This window comes from Podarcis cretensis (genome assembly GCF_951804945.1).
Source record: "Podarcis cretensis genome assembly, chromosome: 15".
Taxonomy (NCBI): domain Eukaryota; kingdom Metazoa; phylum Chordata; class Lepidosauria; order Squamata; family Lacertidae; genus Podarcis; species Podarcis cretensis.
In genome coordinates, this window is record NC_137185.1 from 15,970,807 (window position 1) to 15,988,601 (window position 17,795).

Consider the following 17,795-nt stretch of genomic DNA (forward strand, 5'->3'; position numbering starts at 1 on the left):
AGATAGCTTTCAGAATGTACACACCATTTCCTAGCTTTGCTCAACTGCTCTTTCCTGTGCAATTATTATTATTATTATTATTATTATTTATATTTTCTACATGGTGCCTCGCTTCGTCCAAGAAGCCTCCTTATCCAGGACCCCTTTGCTGTACTAGGAAGAAGATGGAGACAGTGTTGAAAGACCCAACTGCCATCACCCTCCTGGAGGGAAGGAAGTGGGGGTCACAGAAGCTACTCACTGGGCCGCAGCGCTGGGAGAGAGCAGTACTGATCCAGCCAGGCCAGGGACGTCTGGCCGAGGGTCTCCATGCTGCTTGTGGAGACCATCCCATTGAAGGACTCAAAGAGTGGCCTCATGATGATGCTGAACTGAGAGAGGAGGTGCTGTTAAGGACCAGAAGGGAGTGTGATGAGCTGCCCCACCATCGCCACCTTCTCTTATTTGCACTGTCTCAAAATCCGACCTGTTCACTGTCTGTTGCTGAATTTGGGGGCTATGAGCCACATGACATTTCTACCACCCAGGTAGCATTTTCCCTGGAGCTAAAACCCACTTTCACCTAAGCATCAGCAGAACAACAGAATTCTAAAATGATTAGATTTTACTGTCGCCTGCAACATGCATTTGACATACCATGTTTATGGGGTTATAGCGGTTCCTTGCTTTCACACCCCACCTCCTGGGTAGTTTCCACAACCATGTAAGGACATAAGAATATAGTTATACTCTGCTGGATCCGGCCAATGCCCATCTAGTCCAGCATCCTCTTCTCACAGTGGCCCAAAGGGAAATCTGCAAGCAGGACACAACCACAAGGGCACTCTCCTCCCCTGCAGTTTCCAGGAATTAGTATTCAGAAGCATTGCTGCCTCTGAATGTGGAGGCAGAACAGAGCCACCATGGCTAGTAGCCATCGATAGCCCTCTCCTCCTCCATGAATTTGTCTAATCCTCTTTTATAGCCATCCAAGTTGTTGTCCATCACTTCCTCTGGTGGAAGGGAGTTCCACAGTTTTAACTATGCATTATGTGAGGACGTACTTTCTTTTATCTGACCTGAACCTTCCAACATGCAGCTTCATTGAAAGTCCACCAGTTCTGGTGTTTTGAGAAAGAGAGAAGAATTTTTCTCTATCCACTTTCTCCATGGATAAGAGGAGACTGAGAGAAGGTATGATAGTCAACTTCAAATATCTAAAAAGCTGTCACATGGAAGATGAAGAAAGCTCCCTGCCCCCCCCGCTCTGGAGCGTAGGACCCAAACCAATGAATTCAAGTTGCAAGAAAGAAGATTCCAACTAAATCTTAGGAAGAACTTTCTGATGGTAAGAGCTGTGGAGCAGACTTCCTTGGAGGTTTTTAAGCAGACGTTGAATGACCATCTGTCATGCACGCCTTTGTTGAAATTGCTGCATTGCAGGGGGTTGGACTAGATGACCCTCAGGTGCCTTCCAACTCCACAATCCCATGATTCTATGCCATGCATCATTTTATAAACTTCTATCATGTTGCCTGCTACTCGACTTTTATCTCAATTTTTGCTTGCCCCTCCACTGCTGCCTATTTCCAATTAATCCTTACCAAGTACTGTGAAGAGCAGTTGCGACCACACACACACACACACACACACACACACTCCCCTCCCAAAAAGGATACAACCCAGAACTTCCAGTTCTGCAAGGTGCAAGAACGGACATAGTCATCAAACATGTCCCGCATCTGGTCGAAGCGCTGGCGGGTGATGGGCACCCCTGTGGCAGGCAGCTGCTGCTGGCACAAGCTGCAAAAGGAACCACAAGGAGATAGTTTTACTTTCGGGGAAACGATCTCTGAGATCATCTGCAGGGGCGTCGCTAGTCTTTCCTAAATTGGCAAGGCTTGTTTGACAACAAGGAACAGAGCCTTTCTTGTCGTCAGCCCATTCCTGTGGAACTCTCTGCCACCAGATTCAGCAGGCACCTTCTGTGCTAACTCTTGAAATGCCTGCTGTAAACTTTTCTAAGTCTGCCTGGCCTACGCAGGCAATTAAGAACACACCTTTTCACAATGGTTAACTGATGTCTGTTTTTAACTTTTCAGTGGTTTCCTTGTATGGTTTTATGTCTTTATTGCTGTAAACCGCTTGGTTATATGTTTTTACGGCAAGCAGTATACAAGTATATTTAATAAACAAACAAATAAATCACCAGTGCTCACAAAGCGCTGTGGCTTTGCCCGCGTGGTTCAATGTGAACCAGCAAATGGGGCAAAATGGGGCTCACATGAAACAGGGAAGGTCAGGAACTGGCCTATTGGCCAGATTGAGATCCCCACCCCTGAGAAAAGGCTTGATGTGCCTTCCCAAAAAACTACATAGAGTCCTACTTGATGGCAGCGTTCAGCTCATCGATCTGATCCCGCAGGTGTTGTGCCTCGTCCTGCAGGGCGGCTCGCTCTTGCTGCAGCTTCCCAATGTACTCAGCCGTCTTCTGCAAGGTGGTGGCTTTGCTGACCTGCATAGCATCATCAGGTGTGGGGAGGCAGGAGGGAGAAAGCGGGGTAGGCTTAGAGAGGCTGGGTTCATCAAGAGGCCAGAGAGAGCTTCAAGAGCCCTAGCCATTCAATGTTACGGCTGATGCACCATTACAGGTGTCACATAAGAAATTGGTCTTGTTGTGCGGCTGCACCTACACTATGGAACTCCCTGCCTCTTGACGGCAGGCAGGCACCTTCGCTGTATTCCTTTTGGTGCCCGCTAAAGACATTTTTGTTTAAGCAAGAATGTGCATTAATCTGTTTTGAGTTTGCTGTTGGTTTTATCTGTTGAAAGTTGTCTTCCTTGATAATTTCATTGTTTTATCTGTACACTGTAAACTGCTTTGGGATGGTTTCTCTTGCAACCAAGTGGTGTAAAAATCTCATGAAATACAGTGGTACCTCGGGTTAAGTACTTAATTCATTCCAGAGGTCCGTTCTTAACCTGAAACTGTTCTTAACCTGAAGCACCACTTTAGCTAATGGGGCCTCCTGCTGCCGCTGCACCACCGGAGCATGATTTCTGTTCTCATCCTGAAGCAAAGTTCTTAACCCGAGGTACTATTTCTGGGTTAGCAGAGTCTGTAACCCGAAGCGTCTGTAACCTGAAGCGTATGTAACCCGAGGTACCACAGTAAGTAAGTAAGTAAGTAAAATACAGAGAATGACTCCATTTCAATGCTGGACATCTGACTGGCATGCAGAAATTCTCTGGTTCAATGCCCGGCACTTTGAGGAGAGATTCCCTGCCTGAAACCTCAGAGAGCTGCTGCCAGTCAGTGTCGACAGTACAGAGGCAGATGAGCCAATGGCCTGACTCTGTATAAGGTAGCTTCCTGTGGTCTTGCGAGCCTCAGGGTGCCCCTCCCTGTCCTGTTTGTCTGTTCCCACCCCAACCCCTTGCCGCTCACCTTGAGGCTGGGCTGGGAGCTGAGGGTGCTGACCAAACTGTGAAGGGTGTCAAAGCCCAGCTTGATGTTGAAACGGCGCTTCTGCTCAGCCGAGATGTGGGTGATCCGGCGGCTCTCGGTCTGTGGAAGAAGAAAGGGCTGTTGCTAGACGGGGGTGGGGTGCAGAAAGCCACTCCTGTTGGACGGTCTTGGAAGGTGTTGGACTGTCCCTCCTCAGATGTTTTTAAGCAGAGGTTGGATGGCCACCTGCCAGGGATGCTTTTGCTGCGATTCCTGCATTGCAGGAGCTAGTAGTAAATGGCCCATGGGGTCCCTTCCAACTCTATGGTTCATATTTTGGTATGCCACGTAAATATCTAAGAGGAGCTTTGGACAGAAGGCACATCTGCATTGCCAGTGTGCATTGGCAAAGGCCCCAGGTTCAATCTGTGATGGTATCTCCAGGGAGGGCTGGGAAATACTACTACTACTACTACTACTAATAATAATAATAATAATAATAATAATAATAATTTCCTTGATCACAAGATCCCAGGGCGGTGTACAACATTAAGAACAGAGCATGAAAATTAAAAGATAATAGAAAACAGAATAATGGGCAGAATAATAACAATAACAACAACTCCATTTCTTTCTCCCCATTTTTCTTGGAGTAACTTCCGCTAAGGTTTTCAGCATCCCAATGCTGAAAAAGGAAAAAGATACAAAAGTAGACAAAAGAAACAAGCAAAGGACAGCCAGAAGATTAAGTGCCTATACCGAAGGCAATTGACCCATCTGGAAAATATAGATATCATTGAATGAGAGGATTGGGAATGCGAATGAGGGAACCAGGAAGTATGTCTTATAGCTCCCATACTTCCCACAAGCCTAGTGAGAGGAATTAATTCAGGCGACCAACCTTGGAACACAAAACAGAGTCCAAACTGCCACCAAAAGAGTACATTTGTATTACTGTTGTTTATTTTTTGCACTTATGTCCCACCTTTTTCTCCAAGAAGCTCAAGCTCTCCTCTTCCTCATTTAATCCCCACAACCACCTTGTGAGGTAGGTTAGGCTGAGAGGCAGTGGCTGGCCCCCAAAGTCACCCAGTGAATTTCACAGCTGAGTGGGGATTTGAACCCAGACCCTAGTCCAACACTGCACCACAATGACTCTCTTTTCATTGGGAGGTGACTTGTCACGTTTTCTGCTTTGATCACTACCTGTCCAACGGGATGCAAGCGCTCTTCATCAAATGCATGCACAGACCCCTCTGTTTCGCCCCCTTACCTTGCTTGGCTCCGTCTTGTTCCGACTGCACGAGTAGGGGCTGGGTGAAATCATCCCCTCCACCAGCAGCACTGGGGATCCGTGCCCCGACATCCTCCGGTTACTGCCTGAGGAGGGGGGAGAAAGAGACTCTGCTGTTCTCAATCGCATCTGAGCATGCACAGAGTGCTTCCCCTTCACCACTGACCCACAGCATAGTGGAGGAGGGCAGCGTAGCTCTGGGATATGGGGCTTCTGTTTCGTTTTGTTGAGAGCAGGAAGGACAACATTGTCCCCCGAGCATCAGAGGAACTGGTGAATGAGGAAGCAAGATGTGTTGGTGCATCAACGCTGCCAAGCCTTCCATCCCATGCTCAGGTCATATATACATGGTCAATAAAACCCTATGTCTTGGTCATTCCCCAAGGGAGCAGTGGGATTACCTGTGGGGAGGGCGCTGGATCTGGGCCCCTCTGAGCGCACTGAGCGCTTCTTTACAATTGACCAGGCTAGAGCCTCGAGCGAAACACCTTCCTCGCTTCATATTTAATGTTTTCCTGCTCTTCCAAAGCTATTCCCTTTGATTGTGTTTGTTTCTATTTATGAGTTGTCACCAGCCAAGTTCCACACGACACTGGGAGGGGGGTGGAGCTCATCACGTGCGCATGAAATAACACATGTGACACACACCTGTGACATCACACCTGTCGGGAAGAGGCCCCGAGGCCTGCCAACATCATGGATAAGCCTGATAGGGCCCTCTGCTACCACAGGGAGGTCCGGTGGGACCCAGCCCCTCAAGATTGGGGGGCTCAGCCCCGTCCCCGTATACTGGGGGGACAGGGACTGAGCTGTCCTCAGCCCCATAGAGTTGGCGCCTATGATCACAAGAGTACTGGTAATAGCCAGGGCTTTTATTCAGTTGGAACTCAGTTCCGGCGGCTCTCAGGTGGGTGCCAATGCCATTCTAAGAGAACAAGGCATTCATGGTGAGTTTGGGCACCAGTTTTTCCTGGAAAAACAGCACTTGTAATAGCTATTGATTTCCTTATAAATCAGTCACTGTACATCTGTGGTAGGGGAAAGTTTGTGCATGTCTGGTAAGAGGGTAAAGGCAGATGTTTCATGCTATAAATTTCCTTCACCCTTACACATTTGTTCAGTGCTTTTTTCCAAAAAAATGTTTAGGGGTACTCTCATTTTGACTCAAGAAAACCACCATTTTATAGTTCAAATTGGGGAAAATGAATACCGTAAATGGACCAAAGTACGCAGATTCACAAAATGGTTAGGAGTATGCGTAACCCTGTGTCCCCTCCAGAAAAAAAGGACTGCATTTGTTAGTAAGAAGGCGCAGCAATACTTCTCCTGCAATATGCTTGGCTGAATGCGATTGTGTTACTAACTTCCTCATGGGTTGTGCAAACTGCTATTCTGCATAAAGCTGTTTATAGGGTAGGGGGCCCTGGGGGTGAGTTTATGGAACCAAGGGGGCGGTGGCCCCAGAAAGTTTGGGAACCACTTCTGTATCCTAAAGACAGCACAGTCTCCAGTGACTTTCATTCCAGGGAAACTGAACCCAAGGAAAACACAGGAACACCCTGGAGGGTCTCAGAGGTTGCGGGGCGGGGGGCGCCAGGCACCAGTATATGCAGGTCAACACAACTGCCTGCATTTTGGGATCCTTCTTTAGGGGCATGGCTAGGGACTCTCCACAGGCCACAGCCAGGGCCATGAGGAGTCCTCACACACTTCAAAATTGGCCCCTTTTGCTGACTTGCTACAGAATAGATCCTTTACACACAGAGAGACAAACGTATAACCAGAAGTCAATAGAGCTGGAGGGCTGTGCTGGGGAGGGCGGGGGGAGACTTCCACTAACCACAGACAGGGGTGGGGGAGAGCCGTTCCGTCTTGGGGACGAGCAGGGGTCCCGATGGCAGCGCGGCCGGGCCAGACTGCGAGGGGCTGGAGGCGGGGGACAGCCGAGGGCTGAGCTGGGTCATTCTGGGCAGGAAGTTGGCCGGCTCCTCGCCAAAGGCATTTTGCTACAGAGGAGGACAGAAAGAAATGGTTAGAAGGCACCGGCTCGGTGGCAAGGGTGCCTGCGGAACTCACCGCCACAGGATGTTGTGGTGGCCAGCGGCATAAATGACAGGAGCGTGTGGAGGGTGGCTCTGTCAGTTCATAGCCTTCCTGGCAGCAAGGAATGGAGCTTCCAGATTCAGGGAGAGTATAGCTCTGAATACCAAATTCCAGGATCAGTCAACGGGATGGCTATCTCCATTCTGCTTTGCGTATGAGCTTCCCAGCCCCGACTGATGGAGGCAGCATGCAGAATTAGATGCACCCTTGGCCTGATTCAGTGGGGTCACAGACCCATCCCTTCCCACCCTGAAGCCAGTTTGGAACCCAGAAAGGAAATGCGCCCCCCTGCTATCAACAGTTGACTCCTACCAGAGGTTCAGGCACCGGAGGAGCAACAGTGTGGCTAGGACCAGGCAAAGCCTCTTGAGTTGGCTCTGGTTTAGCTGCAAGAAGGAAGGAAAAATGTGTTGAAGCCAACTAGTTGGGGGACTGTGGCCATCCTCCCCAACCTCCACCCTCTGAGAATTCTGCCTCCCTGTGCCTTAAGGTATGCAGAACAGGTTTTATAGTGCATATCTAAGAACCTAAGGGATGCGGGTGGCACTGTGGATTAAACCACAGAGCCTAGGACTTGCCAATCAGAAGGTCGGTGGTTTGAATCCCCACGAAGGGGTGAGCTCCCTTTGCTCAGTCCCTGCTCCTGCCAACCTAGCAGTTCAAAAGCACATCAAAAGTGCAAGTAGATAAATAGGTACCACTCTGGCAGGAAGGTAAACGGCATTTCTGTGTGCTGCTCTGGTTCGCCAGAAGCGGCTTAGTCATGCTGGCCACATGACCCGGAAGCTGTACGCCGGCTCCCTCAGCCAATAAAGCGAGATGAGCGCCGCAACCCCAGAGTCGGTCACAACTGGACTTAATGGTCAGGGGTCCCTTTACCTTTACCTAAGAACCTAAGAAGGGCAGAACCAGTGGACCCCGAAGCTGGCCTATGAGGAAGAACGAGGTTGATAGTGGTACCAACCAGACTGGGGGCTGGGAGGGGCTGCGGGGGGGGGGGCTTGTACAGCCTCTTCTAGCTGTCCCTTTGCAGCTCATGCCTAGACCACCACCCATTATTTCTCACTGTGCTGTAGTTTGCAGCGCCACCTGTCTTTGGCCAAGCAAACTGCAGCTTGATGACACACTTACCTTTTTATAATATCTGTGGGCATATCCTTGATTAACTGGAATACTTTTTTTGGTCAATCAGAATTTAGCCTAGTGGTTCCCAAGGTGGGTGGTACTGCCTCCTAGGGAGCAGCGGGAGCTAAGGCAGTGGGAACTAAGAGCTAGGTGGGTGCTAAGAGGAAAGCGGGCAGCCGGGGGCTGGAAGTATAAATGACTTTCAGGTTTTGAAAAGCAGGTATCACTGGATCAAGTTCATCCACTGGGCTGATTTAATCAAACTAAACAGTTTGAGCTGGATTTTGACTAGACGTGCAATTAATTGTTACTGTGTTGAATTTGATTGTGTTACTCTCTTCCTTAGTGATTCAGGCAACCCGCTATTCTATGTAAGGCTTTTTATAGGGTAGGGGGTACTGGGAAGGAGTTGACGGAATCAAGGGGGCAGTGACCCAAAAAACATGAGAGAGCTGCTGCTTTAACCAACCAGTCAGTCAAACATTGCAGCCCTGAGCTCTGTGCACGTTAAAGAGCAGGAGGGACCCCTGGAAAAGAAATCCCACCTTCCCCCTACCTGAGATCAGCAGCTGTGTCAGACACGGGTTGGGCATTGCCACAAGTGGAGGTGCTGGGATTCTCGAGGGCCTCTTGGTCTTGGCATTGGCCCCCTTCGCCCTGGGCCGATCGCTCCCCGACTGTGGCTGCCCCCTACCAGCAGCAAATATGGGGGGACTTTGCACACCAGTGTGTAGTTGTGGGGTGCTGAGAGGAGAGTGGTACCCTGAGGACAGGTCCATGCTGTACCCCGGGACGTTCTGGGAAAAGCAGGGAGTGGAGAGCGATGGGGATGGGGGTCCAGAGTAGAGTGGGGAGGGCGGGTAGTGGAATTTGGGGTTGGGGGCAGGAGGGCGCCCTGGCTCCTGGCTCAGCAGAGGGGCGCCGGGCATTGGGGTGGGGCAGTAGGGCCCGTAGGGGTCTAGGCTGAGCCATTTGCCAGGGTACGTATATGGGAACACGGACTTCTGCTTGAGGTCGGGGCCGAGGCTGCTGGGGGGTGTCGAGGAGGGCGGAGCCGACAGGAGGTCATGGTTGAGGAAGGTGCCAGGCGAACCGAGGTGAGCAGGGCACCCGCTGGCTGGCTGTGGGGAGACAGAAAAGGGAGGGGACAGAAGGAGGAGGGTGCAATTTGCTCACTCTCAAAAGAAACTGCAAGAGAGTCATTCAGCAACTGTTGTCAAGCTTCTTTTTGCAATGCTGCGGACTAGAAGCTTGCAAACCGAAAAAACACAGCAGATTAGGGGGGCCCTGGGATATTAAGGTGCCTTGGGGAGAAAACTCAAACCATTGAAAACGGCAGGAAATTAATGTTATGAATTTGAGGTGGGGGTCAGTCTGGATGATGCCCTGACTTCCTTCCTGTTCTTAGGGACCTGTATCTCTGGGGGACATGGTGTGAGAGCAAGCTTGCCAAACCAATATTTTTTGTTTGGTCAGTGGTTGTGGCTGACTAGTTAAGCACAATGAATAGCACAACCAGAGATGTTGATGTGTGATGTGGCCCAAATGGGTGGGACTCCCCACCTGCTAGGTAGGAAAGCAAGAACAACAGGAGTCCGTTTGAGAGGAGCTGGAAGCTGGCTGGAAGCCAGAGACACAGAGACCAGCTTGCTCTGTTCTGGATCCAAAGCTGAAATTATTGGAAAAACAAGATCTGTTGTGGGGTTAATGCTGTGAGCCCCTGCATCCTAGGCTCAGGTTCTATATGTGTAAATAAAGCTTCAATCTCTGCTGACTGTCATTCAAAGGAAACTGAACTCTGGACGAGTGCCTGGAACTCCTGAAGTCTCTCACTGCTCAGAGATTTGGGTGGCATGTAACAATATAAATAAAGACCAAATCTTGCCGTTTTTGCCATGAGGTGGGACAACTCCGTCAGCCTGTTTATAGCAGGGCCAAAACTGGTTGGGTGGGACTCAGCACCATCTGACTGGACAGCAAATAGCTCAGCCTCCTGAAGGAAGCCAGACCACCTGTCCACCCCAGGAGTCCATACACAACAACAACCCATACAAATTACCAAAGTCACTCTGCACATGCACAGATAACCCATACCAGCAAGAGGGCTTCATCACCCAGGAACCTTTGCTCAAGCTAAGCCTCTGACCAGGGCAGGAATTGTAGGACAAGAGAGCAAAATGGCAGAGCCTAGGGCAGAGCCATCAGCTGGTAAGACTGAGGGCAAGCAGAGCTTTCGCACCTGGTGCCGAGGACTGGGCAGGACGGGAGAAGCGGCAGGGCCTGGGGAAAGTAAGGTGTCTGCAGGGCTAGAGAGGAGGGTGGTGCCGGTGGTCCCGAAGAGGGTCTCTGATGCAAAACAGGGCTGGTCCTGATAGTTCAGGGACGTCTGAGCTGGCAGCGGCCGAGGGCTGGAAAAGAAATCTGGGCAGGGGATGAGAAAGAAAGGTCAGAGCAGGCCAGGCAAATGGCTGCACCAAACATGCCATATTTTGCAACGTGATGAAACCGTGCCAATTCCGACAAATGGCATTTGTATGTATTTGCATGGAGAGGCCCAATTCATGGAGACAAATTCATGGAGGAGAGGGCTATCAAGGACTACTAGCCACAAGGTCTATGCGTTGCCTCCACAGCTGGAGGCAGGAAATGCTTCTGATGTTTATTCTTAAGCCGTGATGATGATCAATTTTCTTTTCTTTTTCTTTTTAAAAAATTGTTAACAAAAAAAGTGCAAACATAACGAAAAGAAAGAAAACAGAGCATCAGAAGACTAAACCATAAAGTGTCACAGCCTGGACGGACAGAAATACAAGGATTCAGCACAGCACCAAAGGGATACTAAAGGATTAACTCATACAAAGAGTCCCCCTGCAATTAATACAGATTTATAAAAATAAAAGGATTATCCACCTGTGAGTTTCACCGTTACTGAGAATAAAGATTCTATATAGTTTTAAATGAGCCAGATATTTGCATATACAAATAGTGCTGAACAATCATGTACCTCAATATTTGTATAATAAATAAAATCATGCCATATTATTTTTAAAATGTCATTTGAGCTCTTCCTTTTAGATACTTTTTATGAGATGCACAATTTTCTCTCTCTTATCTAAATGAATGGGGCGGGGGTGGGGGGGTGCTTCCAAAGAAAGAAAACCAAAGACTTAATTCACCCCCTCCAACCTGCCAGACTCCTTGCTGCATGTAAAGGTACAGGTGAATTTTGTGTAAATTAAGGACAACCAGGAAGTTTCCTTAGGGTACCCCAGTGTTATCCCAAAGTTTTGGGTGGGGGAAACTGTGCTCCTGCTTGCGCCAGCCCTGCGAGGGGGGCCTCCTCCTGTTGCTGCCACCCATGCTGCCTTCATCCTCTCACCTGGCCAACTACCAGTTTGAAGCGGCTGTCGTTTCAAGGAGCAGCAGAAGAAGCAAGAGTGTCTGCAGTTGTGAAACACAAGCATTTTTGCTGCATGGGCAGGCAAGCCCGTGTCAGGGCCGCCCACGGGTCACTCAAGCCACACCCGACACCTTCCGGGGCCCTGACCGCAGCAGGGCGGGGGACACAGCGTTGCCACATTTGCAAGTCGAACCACCCCAAACATGCAATGCAATCGCCCTCTGCACGAGAGCCTGAGGCTGCAGAGGTCAGGGGTCAGCTCCAGCAGGATTCAGTGTTGGTGGATGATGGGAGTTGGAGTCCAGCTGCATCTCTAGTGGGCCACAGGTTCATCATCCCTGATCTAGCCCAATCTCACAGCATCCCTCTGGGGTGTTGGGGAGATAAAGAACTTTCTCGACACTTGCAGGGGGCTGGACTGCATGATCCTTTGTGCCCCCTTCCAACTCTACAATTCTATTATGCTATTCTGCTAGCAATGTCAAGAGAATTCTCCTGGAAACACAAAGAGGAGCGAAAATTCCTGCAATCTGAAAATTTGTCTGAGGTCAGGAAGAGAAACCATGCAATATCGTACAAGCAGTATTCACTATTGTTGATTTTCCCCCCCAGTGCACAAATGTAAAGTAAATCAGTAGTGTCATTTTCTGCATTGTTATGACAATGCCGTTCCATGGGAATTAATCATGCTAATTTCAACCCCTGCAGATAGGAAAACAAATTAATGTAGGTTTTAGCAAAAGCTGAATTGCGGTGGAATGCAAACAGTGCTGGTTGTGATTAATATGGTATGGGACAGAAATCACTGCCTCCGGGCAGCTGGACATGCTACTTGATCTTTGAAGGAGAGTTGCAGGGGATTGACATAAGAATGTATGAATATCCCTGCTGATTCAGGCCAATGGACCACCTAGTCCAGCCTCCTGTTCTCACAGTGGTCCTCCAGATGCCCGAATGGGAAACCCACAAGCAGGACCTGAGCACAAGGGTTCTAGCAACTGGTACTCAGAAGCATTGATGCCTCAAACTGGGCAGGCAGAGCTTAGCCATCCCGGCTAGTAACCATCAATAGCCCTCACCTCCATGAATTTGTCTAATCCCTTTTCAAAGCCATCTAGCTTGGGGGCTAACATCGCCTCCTGTGGCAGGGAGTTCCACAGTTTAACTCTGCTCTGCACGGAAAGGTATTTTCTTCTATCCGTCCTGATTCTTCCAACATTCAGCTTCATCGCTTGTCCTTAAGATCTAGAGAGAAAAACTTCTCTCTCTCTCTCTGCTTTCTCCCTGCCGTGAATAATTTTGTAAACTTCTATTGTGTTGTGTCTTACAGTGGTACCTCGGGTTGAGAACTTAATTTGCTCTGGAGGTCCGTTCTTAACCTGAAACTGTTCTTAACCTGAGGTACCACTTTAGCTAACGGGTCCTCCCGCTGCTGCCGCACGATTTCTGTTCTCATCCTGAAGCAAAGTTCTTAACCCGAAGTAATATTTCTGGGTTAGCGGAGTCTGTAACCTGAAGCGTCTGTAACCTGAAGCATCTGTAACCAGAAGTACCACTGTACTCACCTTTTCTCTAAGCTAAAATGTCCCAAACGCGGCAACCTTTCCTCATGATCATTCTGGAAGCCCTTTTATCAACATTTTCCAACTCTGCAGTGTGCTTTTTGAGGTGAGGCAACCAGAACTGCACACACTATTCCAGATGTGGTCACAGGGGTCTTCTTCTGTGTGCGAAGCAGGTGCTCTGTGCCCCTGAGTGATGCCTCTTCCCCAGGCAGGCAGCTTGGCTTCATTGGGGCGGGGGTATGAATTGAGCTATATCCTTCCCCAGCTAGTGATGGGGAGGCCATGAGTTCAGGTCACATCCTAGCACAAAGTTACCTAATTTGTACTTTCTGAACCAGCCGCCTTTTGAAATATGCACACCTTTGAATTCTGCGATGCAGAATTCTCCAACCAACATTTTTTTAAAAAAAAATGCTTCAAAAGTGTAAATTAGGGGAAAGCATGCTCAAAAGCGCCTACATTCATTGAGGTAATGCATGCAAAACGCATTAGGGAAAGTTGTTTGCAAGAATATGCCTATCTTTGGAGAAATAAGAAAATAATTGAAACTGACAATATAGTGCAACTGCATGTGAAATACTGCGGATGGTTCTGCTCCCCTCCCCTCAAAAAAATGATATTGTAGAGCTGGAAAAAAACTTCAGGAAAGGGCCACTAAAATGGTCAAGGGGGTGGAGCAACCCCCTTGCAGTATTCGAGACTTTTCAATTTAGAGAAATGGCAAGTGAGAGGTGACATGGTGGACGTTTGTAAAATTATTCCTGGCATGGAGAAAGTGGATACAGGAGAGTTTTTCTCCCCCTCTCAAACATAAAATAATATATATATATATATATATATATATAAAAGATAGGTGTGCAAGAGCCCTGAGTCAGCTTTGAAATGTTTGAGCCCCTCAGAGGGTGGGTGCGGTTTCTCCCTCCCTGCCCTCTTGCGCTTGCCTTGCGTGCAGCCTGTGGCTAACCACATCCCGTGGCCTTCCCGAATCCGAGCCCCGTGACCCTGCCGTGCCCCCCCCCACTCCCTTCCTGCCCCTGCGCCGCAACCCTCTCGCTTCCTCAGAGTCAGACGACCCCCAAACTGCTGCGGCGGCACTTTCAGGGCTCCTGCGAAGGGACACACATCCAACACGGGCTTGTTTTCTTCCTCATTCCAGAGTGGAAAATTCGCAAACCGCAACCCCACATCAACCCCTCTGTGGCGTTTTTTTCCACCGCCTTTGCTTGGGCTCCTTGACCCATTTCAAGTCCTGACCTTTAAACACAAAGTCACCCATTTAAAACCCTTTCGGGGTTTTTTTAGCCACTTGCCAACAACTGATCGCGCCTGCACGAGTAAAAACTAATTGCCCCTTATTTTGTCATTTATCAGTTTCACACAATTTATGCACTGCTTGATTGTGGAAAAAAGAGAATTTTACCGGTAAATCTCAAAACGGCTTTCAAAAAGGAAAAAAACAATAACATTCTCCCTAAGAAAAATGGGCAATGGTAATTTAGGGCTTTCAAAAAGTTAAAATAACAATAGACTAAAAACTAAGGCTTGCATCAACTTTCTAAACATCTGCGTAGGCTTGTATAGAATCCCCCCCCCCCCCCAGCACCAGAACGAGTCTTATGAAGGTACCTGCCTGATATCAATAAGCAGAGAGTTCTATTTTTTTTTTTTAATATTTATTTATACAACAAGAAAAAAAACACACAAAAAACACAAATACCAAATTACACACAAATTACAAAAATAACCATAGACACATAATTTTCTTGGCAAACAATAAAACATCTATTGGTCTTAACACTAACGACCCAACTTCCCTATTTCAAATTCATATTACTTATTGCCAATACACATTTTTTCATAATTAAACTTATTCTCAATAAATCTAATTTCTTCTATCTACCTAGCAACTATTACTGAAGTTCCTCAAATGCTGCAACAGAATTTAAACTACTATATTTATTTTTCAGATATTCTTTGAAAACCTCCCATTTAGAAACAAATTCCTGTTTTGATTTATTCTTTATTTTTTCTGATAAACCATCTAATTCGGCATATTCTGTCAGCTTTTGGATCCAATCTTGTATAGAGGGGATTTCATTACTCTTCCATTTTGCTGCGATCAAAACTCTTGCTGCCGCCATTGCATATAAAAATATACCCTTCCTCTTTTGTGGAATATCCAAATCTGTTATTCCCAGGAGGCAGGCCTCTGGTTTTTTATTGAAAGAGATCTTTAGCATTTTTTGCAGTTCTGCATGTATACTCTCCCAGAATACCTGTATTTTCCTACATGTCCACCACATATGGTAAAATGTTCCTGAGTCTCTGCATCTCCAACAATTACTTGACACATTTTTATACATTTTTGAAAGTTTCCATGGTGTTAGATACCATCGATGTTGCATTTTTTGAAAGTTCTCTCTAATCGTGTAACAGTTTGTGAATTTCCAATTGATCTTCCATAAATTTTCCCACTGGGCCATGGTTATTGAATGGCCAAAATCCTGGGACCACCTCACCATTGCCACTGTTACCTCCTCCTCCTTGACTGTCCAGTCAAGGAGGAGTCGGTAAGTTTTGGAAAGAGTTTTTCTTTTAGAATTTACAAGATCAGATTCGAATCAGGAAATTTCTACTGAGAACCCCTTTTGTTTGTCAGATTTAAATTTTTCAAATAACTGATGGTATTGGAACCAGTCTGAAATGTGTTCTCTTATTTCCTCAATTTTTTAAAAAAAATATTTTGTTATCTTCATTTTTTAGAAGTATTTTATATGTTGGCCAGCTTTCCTGAGTATTTTTCCATTTTACTGCTATGGCTTCTACTGAAGAAGTCCACCATCAGGTCTTTATATTTTTCCCATACAGCAAAGAGTGACTTTCTTATTATATGGTTGGTAAAAATTTTATGAATTTTCGCTTTTCCATATATTAGGTAGGCGTGCCATCCCCAACAGTTGTCAAAACCTTCCAGGTCCAGGAGGTCCGGATTCTGCAATGTGCACCAATCTTTTAGCCAGGTGAAACAGGCTGCCTCGTAGTAAAGTTTTAGGTCGGGTAGGGAAAAGCCTCCTCTCTCCTTTATGTCTATTAAGATCAGGTGTTTAATCCTAGGTTTCTTCCCTTCCCACAGAAATTTGGAAATTTCTCTTTGCCATATCTTGAGACAACCTGCTTCACCCAGTATCGGAATCATTTGAAATAAAAAGATTAATTTTGGAAGCACATTCATCTTTATAATGGAAATCCTACCCAGAAATGTTAATTTTAGTTTACTCCAGGTTACCAAGTTTTTTCTAATCTCTAGCCAAGTTTTGGTGTAATTATCCTGAAATAAGTTTATGTTCTTGGGGGTGATCCAAATACCCAAGTATTTCGCTTTTGAAGAGATTTTCAGGCCCAATATTTTTTCTAAGTCACCCTTTTCTTCTGTGGCTACATTTTTAACAAGCATTTTTGTTTTTGTTATATTCAGCTTAAAGCCTGCCACTTCTCCAAATTCTTTAATCAGTTCCAGCACTCTTTTCAGATTTTCTTTAGGGTTTTCAGTCATAACAAGTAGATCGTCCACGAAAGCTTTAATTTTATATGTTTTGTTTCCCAGAGTGATGCCTTTAACAAGCTGATCCCTTCTTATCTGATTGTTCAAGACTTCCATCACCAAGATAAATATCAGTGGAGACAGTAGGCAGCCCTGTCTGGTTCCCTTGTTTATTTTGCACTCCTCAGTAATTCTAAAGTGTAGGAACTTACCGTATTTTTTGCTCTATAAGACTCACTTTTTCCCTCCTAAAAAGTAAGGGGAAATGTGTGTGCATCTTATGGAGCAAATGCAGGCTGTGCAGCTATCACAGAAGCCAGAACAGCAAGTGGGATTGCTGGTTTCACTGTGCAGTGATCCCTCTTGCTGTTCTGGCTTCTGAGATTCAGAGTATTTTTTTTCTTGTTTTCCTCCTCCAAAAACTAGGTGCGTCTTGTGGTCTGGTGCGTCTTATAGAGCGAAAAATACGGTAACTGATTTACAGTGGTGCCTCGCAAGACGAAAATAATCCGTTCCGCAAGTCTCTTCGTCTAGCGGTTTTTTCGTCTTGCGAAGCATCCCTATTAGCGGCTTAGCAGCTTAGCGGCTATTAGCGGCTTAGCGGCTTAGAAAAAGGGGGGGGGAGGGAAAAAACTCACAAGACTCGCAAGACGTTTTCGTCTTGCGAAGCAAGCCCATAGGGAAATTCGTCTTGCGAAGCACCTCGAAAAACAGAAAACCCTTTAGTCTAGCGGGTTTTTCGTCTTGTGAGGCATTCGTCTTGCGGGGCACCACTGTACTGACACAGTCCTTTGCACAGTTCCCTGCTGGGCCTCCTAGCACAGGCCTGCAGCAAAGGTTGCAGGCCAATGTTAGGTGGCCTACTAAAGGGAGACAAAGGGAACGGAGGACGGAATTGCTAAGCTTCCTGCATTGCAGGGGGTGGACTAGATGAGCCTCGAGGTCCCTTTCAACTCTACACTTCTATGATTCTATGAATATGGCAGCTGATTTGCCTTTAAGTGGGCAGTGCAGTCAGCCCCTCGTGCCCGGGGACAAAGGCAAATGCAAAGTGCTGCGGAAATGCGGTGAAGTGAACCCAAGACCGGGAAAATGAGAGAAACTGAAATTGACTGATTTGTCTGTTCCTGCTCCCAGCCCCTCCAAAAATAACTCCCCTCCATAACACACAATATGCCTTCCTAAACACACACACACACTCAGGCATCCAGGGCCAAGCCATTTCCCCTTTTTGTCACCCCATCAAACAGACGCCCCCCCAACACACCTCCCCTCCAGCACATTTACTACAGCCCTCATTGCTTCATGCAAACACAACACCGCCTATGCGGTTTTCTCCT

The 17,795-nt window shown here is 47.2% G+C and overlaps 2 protein-coding genes across 2 annotated transcripts in view; one reads left to right on the plus strand and one right to left on the minus strand.

The window, feature by feature from the left end:
• The window catches only part of VPS37D (VPS37D subunit of ESCRT-I), a 103,403-nt gene that overhangs the window by 28,358 nt on the left and 57,250 nt on the right, over positions 1 to 17,795 (plus strand). The window lies entirely within an intron of this gene.
• MLXIPL (MLX interacting protein like) overlaps positions 1 to 17,795 on the minus strand; it is a 46,940-nt gene that overhangs the window by 2,818 nt on the left and 26,327 nt on the right. Inside the window, exons 8-16 of the mRNA XM_079954533.1 lie at positions 10,189 to 10,370; positions 8,506 to 9,070; positions 7,137 to 7,210; positions 6,562 to 6,727; positions 4,701 to 4,807; positions 3,428 to 3,547; positions 2,367 to 2,494; positions 1,659 to 1,782; positions 242 to 371 (exon numbers count right to left, since the gene is read on the minus strand). Coding sequence (XP_079810659.1) covers positions 242 to 371; positions 1,659 to 1,782; positions 2,367 to 2,494; positions 3,428 to 3,547; positions 4,701 to 4,807; positions 6,562 to 6,727; positions 7,137 to 7,210; positions 8,506 to 9,070; positions 10,189 to 10,370 — 1,596 coding nt within the window. The remainder of the gene's footprint in view (positions 1 to 241; positions 372 to 1,658; positions 1,783 to 2,366; positions 2,495 to 3,427; positions 3,548 to 4,700; positions 4,808 to 6,561; positions 6,728 to 7,136; positions 7,211 to 8,505; positions 9,071 to 10,188; positions 10,371 to 17,795) is intronic.